At 41.4% G+C, this 6,782-nt stretch overlaps 1 protein-coding gene across 2 annotated transcripts in view; it reads right to left on the bottom strand.

Moving 5' to 3' along the window:
* The window catches only part of tmem87b (transmembrane protein 87B), a 7,243-nt gene extending 839 nt beyond the window's left edge, over positions 1–6,404 (bottom strand). Inside the window, exons 1-19 of one of the 2 annotated variants that reach the window (XM_088305418.1) lie at positions 6,199–6,404; positions 4,957–5,017; positions 4,789–4,880; positions 4,580–4,714; positions 4,441–4,494; positions 4,193–4,367; positions 3,880–3,941; positions 3,629–3,812; positions 3,458–3,557; positions 3,279–3,372; positions 2,997–3,068; positions 1,710–1,818; positions 1,577–1,635; positions 1,396–1,499; positions 1,244–1,317; positions 1,106–1,173; positions 745–797; positions 614–644; positions 1–532 (exon numbers count right to left, since the gene is read on the bottom strand). The exon at positions 1–532 is cut by the window's left edge and continues 839 nt beyond it. In XM_088305418.1, the coding sequence (XP_088161544.1) occupies positions 491–532; positions 614–644; positions 745–797; positions 1,106–1,173; positions 1,244–1,317; positions 1,396–1,499; positions 1,577–1,635; positions 1,710–1,818; positions 2,997–3,068; positions 3,279–3,372; positions 3,458–3,557; positions 3,629–3,812; positions 3,880–3,941; positions 4,193–4,367; positions 4,441–4,494; positions 4,580–4,714; positions 4,789–4,880; positions 4,957–5,017; positions 6,199–6,345 (1,716 nt within the window). In that variant the 5' untranslated portion in view covers positions 6,346–6,404 and the 3' untranslated portion in view covers positions 1–490. Of the gene's footprint in view, positions 533–613; positions 645–744; positions 798–1,105; positions 1,174–1,243; positions 1,318–1,395; positions 1,500–1,576; positions 1,636–1,709; positions 1,819–2,765; positions 2,838–2,996; positions 3,069–3,278; positions 3,373–3,457; positions 3,558–3,628; positions 3,813–3,879; positions 3,942–4,192; positions 4,368–4,440; positions 4,495–4,579; positions 4,715–4,788; positions 4,881–4,956; positions 5,018–6,198 lie in introns of both variants that reach the window. The other variant, XM_088305416.1, reaches the window with a different exon arrangement.
* Between the last annotated feature and the right edge of the window lie 378 nt (positions 6,405–6,782).

Raw genomic sequence — 6,782 nt, 5'->3', positions numbered from 1 at the left:
GCAAGTGCATAAAAGCAAAATGTTCTCTTCCCATGTTGACGTCTCAACATTAACGTTTGCTAAATCCCGATACTAAACAGTAAACAGTAATTAATCCCCCTTGGTAACGTAATTCTCCCCATCTCTAGAAATAAGCGTCTCATTTCAAACCCCCCACAGCACAGTGTGCATCCATGAGTATGTTCATGCATGAGACCCCCGTTTTTTGTTTTTTTACTTGTATAAAACTTTTGTAGACGTAATACAAATAAATACAGCACTTAATATTAAATCATTTCAACTCTTTGGAAAGGAAGGCCCAAACCGATTCTGTCGGGTACAGATGAACCAGTTGTTGAGCGGGAAAAAGAAAAGGTTGGATGGTTGAAGAGAATGAGTAGAGCTCCACGATGGCCTGCCACCAGCAATAAGGTGTCAATCTGCACAAAAACAGCTGCAGAGTCACGACGAGCCGCTGGCTTGCCCTCCGGATCCTCCGTTGGGAGATTTGTCACTCCAGCTTGGACATCTCATACTTGGTCGTCATGATTTCCTACACAATAATAACAGCAGTGTCAATTGTGGTCCAATTGTTAGATTTTAACTCTGGAATTGCAGATTGAAAAAGGAATACCTCATCAGAGTCAAGCAAGACAGGAAGGGCTCTGAAAAGACAAATCGCACTTTGAATCTGACTCATTATTCAAGCTCATTCATTTAAAACATGTGGCTAAACTTAAGAATCATCAATGTTGAATGACTTACACATCAGTGAGAGAAGTTGGAATGTTCTCCTCAACCCACTTCAAGTCTTCTTCCTGGATGGAGACAAAATGAATAAACACTGCCGCCTGTAGGAAAACACTCAAGACTGCAGATTCCTTTTGGATCTTTTGCAGGCTTTTCTAATCATTTGCAGCTCAAGACCCAACTCAGAAGTTGCTTACTTACTCAAATACACAATCTATGGCCGTAATATCAACATATATCTTGTTTATTAACTTATGATCCATTTACGAAAAAAGTGAAGCCCTTTAACTGATCAATAACATTTTAATTTTGGAAACTCCTCACAAAAAGCATGAATCATTTTAACAGTAAAAACAATTTCACATGCATTACTCACCATGTTTGTGTCTGGTGATTTCACTGCACCGTTTGTCTCATTTTTTGTGGCTCTGAGTTTAATCCCAGCTGTGGAGGGAAAACCAGACATTAACAGATGAACCGCACGATCAAACCCAGCTTGGTTATGCGATCGCACCAATGTTTGCAGAGGCGATAAATTCCTCGATTTCCTCATCATCTGAGTCGTCAATGAGAGGTGTGAAGGCGTACCTGTGAGTAGTAAGAAGCAATGAGGAAAAAAAAGGGGGGGGGGCACAGGGTACAGAGCTGTGCGGGATAAGAACTTGCCTTTGGTTGTTTGCAGACGGTCTCCAAAGGAACATGATGACAAGTAGAATCAGGGAGAACAAAAACCTCCAGAAAGCATCTTCTACCCACAGCTCGATCCAATCCTGAACACAAATTAAGTCCTTGCTAAAAAAAAAAAAGTTGATTAAAAAGTCAATACAAACATGCCAAGCACACTCACCGACTGGCAATCTGCAAGACGGAATTTCTTTGCCGTCCAACCCATGAAAATGATGGAAGCTGATGGACAGAAAAAAAAAAGGAACTCTAAAACACATGCACGTGTGTGGACAAACGTCGCGTAGTCGACTCACCAATCACTGCAAATATGAGTGTGTTGGTGAAGTGCCGGTAGAGGGACAACTTGACGGGGTTTTTTCGCAGCTTCAGAGTCTTGATGGTTTGAGCCAGGCTGACAAATATGTAACGGGCAGTCAAGGCAAACGTTGCTTTGGATAACCCGAAGAAGCAGACAGCGTCAAATGTTGTCAACAATGGCATGGAAATAGCGCGTATTCGTTTATGATTTAAAGTCCTTGGAATGAAGTTTAACGGAACCAATATGACAATTGACAATGCCAGTGTATAAGATACACCCACTTAAAAAAAATTGAAAATTTTGCCACACTTGCCAACTTAACTGCAGAATATATAGAAGTCGAAAAATCATCAAGTGACACACGAGGGAAACAGCTCGTGCCACATTTTTATTTTTAGCAAATTGAGGGTGTGCGCTAGATTTGAAGACCGATTCAGCTGTCTCCCCATAATTCTGGCTCAACACATGACTCCGCTACCTCCCGGCTGCAGCCTTGTTGGGACATGGCGCCCGTCCAGCAACCAGACACAATTCCATCCATCTTGATTCTTGACCATCCAGGGTTGCCAAAGGTTGGCACGCAGCAGTCAACAATCTCTTGCTGCAAACAATATGTCTGCATCTTTGGCTGCTATGGGCATAAATGGGGAGAAGCTGACTAGATGGTGTGGCCCCCGCCTTCTCCTGACCTCAAATCAACAAGTCTTACTGTCTTTAAAAGCTAGAATTCTTGACACAGGTGGAGAATTCAAGCATGTGAAGGTACTGTGTGCATAAGTGGCAAAGTGAGCGTAGTGGCATGCGGAAGCATTTTAAAGGTTAGAGAAAAACGCATGCAAGTCATCTTAGACCAAGAGATGTCCCTCGTAGCAACAACTTGGAAAAAGTGCATCATTTATTTATAATCCCAGGGAGAGCAAGAGCGACTGTTTGTTGTATTTCGTTCTGATGTTTTATTCAGACTTAGACAATTGCGCATCTGCAACTCTTGGTTTAAGTGCTTCTAAAGCAAGGGAGACAGACGGAAAGGAATATGCGCATGGAAGGATATCCACCAGCAAAGAGAGGAATCAAGCAGAGCCAAGGGAATGTTAGCCAGCAGGGCCAAGTCAGAGTCTTTTGCCTGGAAAAAAAAAAGGACAGAATGCGACAATCACACGTGGACACAAAGAAGAGGAGTAAAGAGAACCGCTCACAGAAGTGCGCAAAGGGAAACCGCAAACCTGACCCATTAGGTCAAGAGAAGAGTTGACTTTTGAGAGTAAAAACACTGAAAGGATATGAACCAGATGATGACCGAGTCTAAAACAGCCAGAACGATTGCTGTAATGAGAGCTGGGCCATTGTCTCGGTCCTTAAGTACATACAAGCATGAAAACATTTGCTTTCTTATTTTAACACTGAACATAAGTGCACGAGAAACCCGCGCGCTGCTCTCTTCCTTACAAGTCAACTGTGTGTTGTTTGCATAGTAAGTCAGAGCACTTGATGCGACCTGAGGTGATTGTGTACCGATTGAAAGATAAAAAATAAATAAAATACATCACAGGAGGCAAAGTCTCACCCCAGTTATCCTCAGAACACCTTCAACGGCAGCAAAGACAAAGTAGAGAACGCCGAGACCGACCACTCGGTGCATTACTGTCCCCAATCGAGGCCTGCGAGGACACAAACCCACCGTCAAGCACTCATAAAAAAACAAACAAGTCGCAGCGCGGTCGCTGTTCAGATACGTTGACGTACTTTACGATGCCATAGCCGAGGCTGACGATGATGACGAGCAATCGGGCTATCGTTCTCTTGAGGGCCGAGACCAGCTCAGCAAAAATCAGCAAGCCGGGAGCTGAAGAAACCAAACAGCGGCACGATTAAGCGATCATCATCTTTCAATTAAGAATGTGAGCGGACACTCACAAGCAGAGCCAACCATGTTGGTGTTTTCGTATTCAGCGCAAAAGACGGCCTTCTCCACCATCCCCAGGAAGATGACCGCGGCGATCCAAAACTGAATCCTCAGAATGTCTTTCCAGTAGCAGGCAGCCCAGATGAACCACAAGAGTGCAAAGAGGATGTACACCACGCACATGACCATGTAGAACTGGAAGAAAATGGAAATGTTTTGAGAGCCGCAAAGAGATCTTGATTACAAAATGTTGTCTACTTACAATCATGAGGGGGTATTCGGTGATGGAAATGTAGCCATGCTTGCCTTTCATCACCACACTGACTGAAAAGAGATTTTCTTTTTTAATTTAATGACAATGACATCAGTATTAAGTGAGGGGGGAAATGATTTGATGTCAGATTTTGAGACAGTGACGCATTTCACTTGTTTCTAAATGTTCATAATTTGCTTTCCTTTTGATGAATCATCTTTTTAGTCCCTCACTAGCATCACATTTAAAGCTGCTACATTTGTTTCATTATTGACACATGTAAAAAATTCAAAAGGTTTTATGACTATGACAACATCCTCACAAGTTAAATTCCAGTTGGCATCTTGTTTATTGGGCACAATCTTCACCACGAGTAGGTAAGGCCCATCCTTCCATGTGGAGGCTATGACATCATCTTTCTCTTTGAACACCGTGCTGCCGTTTGCCACGGTGCCACTGTCGTACTCTTCAGTAATCCATCTGATGTCGCTTTCATCCTGCAGCGTTGAAAAAAAAAATAATACGCATGGAACTATTCTCAAATCTGGAAGACTTCCCAATGCTACTGACCAACTCTTTTCCCTCAACAGGTGGAGTGACATCACGTGGCTCGGCCTTGGCTTTCTGAAGGAAGTGGAGGAGGTGAGATCAGAAGACAATCGCAACTAAAGCATGTGACTGACTGACTGACTAATCAATAAAAACCTACTTGAAACATTGGAAAGGAGCGCAGATCACTGTTGCACGTGATTGGTTTGTGTTTGTGCTCAATGTACTCTCCTTTTATGAGGGGATTTGGATCAAGGCCCTGCCCGCGACTCAACGGCAACCACTCGTACATTTCCTATGCAGGACAGGAACAATTGCACTCCATAAAGCAAGGACAACCTCTAAGTATTTCACTACAGTCATACTTACATCAATGTTACTGAAATCATTGTGGCAGGGGTAGTATTTCAAATACCACTGGATGGTGAATGTCACCTCCTCAGGGCAGCCAAAGGACACAACTGCATCAAACAAAGTTAAACAAACAAGCAAGGGGGAACACAAGATCGCCAGTCTTGACATTTTTTCATGTCTTACCTTTCAATTCAATGTTAGTGTCTTTGAACATGGATTTTCTTAACAGTAGCGGTCTTGAGGTCTGTTGAAGAGCAAATCATTTTTAAACTTAGGACTCCGGCCATTCTTACCACTGTCAAAGGAGGGTTATTCTTCTACTGACAAAATATTAGGGATAACCAACTTCTGGTTGAAATTTCAGAACTGCAAAAGCACAAAAACCTCCTCATTAACTTAATTACACCTCTAAACTTTTGAAAGCACATGGCAAATGTTTCAGTTTTCATGTGCTATTAAAAGGAGCTGAACAGAAAAATTTGGTGTCACAGCCAGAACACACCCCGGGTTTGAAGAGCAATCGGTCATACCTCTACATCATGCTGTTCACAACAGCATGAGACCAAGATGACGCCTATAACAATTGATCACTAGTAGCTCACCATTGCAATTAATCATTTTATGTTAGTGGGACGCATGCAGAAGTTCATGCTTTATTAAACCAAATCTTGAAAAAAGGATGCCTCCTGAGTGTCCTTACATTATTACATTAACAGCTTTAAATGTTTTGATTGCATAGTGATGTAATTATCACGTTCATAAATGTTAGGATGCATTGTAACTACACAAATGTTAAATTTAAAAAAAAGCATTGTGAATACAGCACTGAAGCCCAATTCGAGGAAAATCAATAACTGAATCAAAATCACAATATCTGCCAAGGGGAAAATCGTTATTTGATTTGTTCCTAAAAACGTTCAGCCTAACTGGGAAGTTTTTTTTCATGATATTTGCTAAACAGGTAATCCCTTCAGGTTAATAATACAGTCATACTGCAACTACAGAAACGTATCTAATTTTGAATTATAGATTATCTTGCTTCAATGGAAAAGGACTACTCTGAAATGATTGGCTTCTCGCCTATATTCTAATGGTGTTAAAAAGGCAGTGGTAAAAGTAAACATGAAAACACACAAATGAATTAAAGTGCCTCTCAAATGGTACAAATAAACTGACATCAATTTGGAGCTAGCTAGCCAGCCACGAAAACATCAGCATTTCTCGTTCACGAAACACAACTAGTGATATGACCCACCACATAAACACAATAACATGAAGCCCAATGGTTTAAATTTTGTTATGACGTGTATCAGTAAATAGACGAAGAGGTTTAACCACCGGACACTATTATTATGACAGCAAGCTAGCATCACACGGCTAACACAGCTAGCCATATCGATCGGTAACTTGTGATTCTATACTTACACTTAAAGCGGTAATTTTCCATAAACCCGTCTCTGGAGCAGCTGCGGCTGTTTCCATAGTTACGAGTGAGAGTACACAAAGAAGCGTCCATGTATAGAAACTCTCCTGGACCAAACAGCTCCACGTACCCATTGGAACAGCTGCCATGTCGGAACAGGTCAATACTTTCCTCCACGAGGCGTCCTGAACGCACCACAGCCGAAAACTCGGGTAACTGTTGGTCACTTTTCACTTGCATGGTGGCTATGCTGTTTTAATACGCGATAATTTAGCTAGAGAAATCGACATAAAGAATGTACGAAAACGTGACGCTCCACAGTAACATGATTACATTTTGTAAAGAATAATGTACAATGTCTGTAAAATGAATTGATTTATGAGACCGACCTTCTCAATCTTTCTAAAATCAAACAATATTTATCTTTTCCTGATTCTGAAATCACAAGATTTGGACAATTGTAAGTTAAACAATGGCAATTTCGATTATTAAAAATGTATTCTTATTTTTTTTTAGTTATTTATCATTGATTAATTTTGCATACCGGCAGTTAATTTTCAATTAACTTGCTCACCGGTGGAATGTT

The sequence above is a fragment of the Idiotropiscis lumnitzeri genome, chromosome 9 (assembly GCF_059441095.1).
Source record: "Idiotropiscis lumnitzeri isolate Australia: NSW breed Sydney's pygmy pipehorse chromosome 9, RoL_Ilum_1.0, whole genome shotgun sequence".
Taxonomy (NCBI): domain Eukaryota; kingdom Metazoa; phylum Chordata; class Actinopteri; order Syngnathiformes; family Syngnathidae; genus Idiotropiscis; species Idiotropiscis lumnitzeri.
This window is presented reverse-complemented; position numbering and strand designations above follow the sequence as displayed.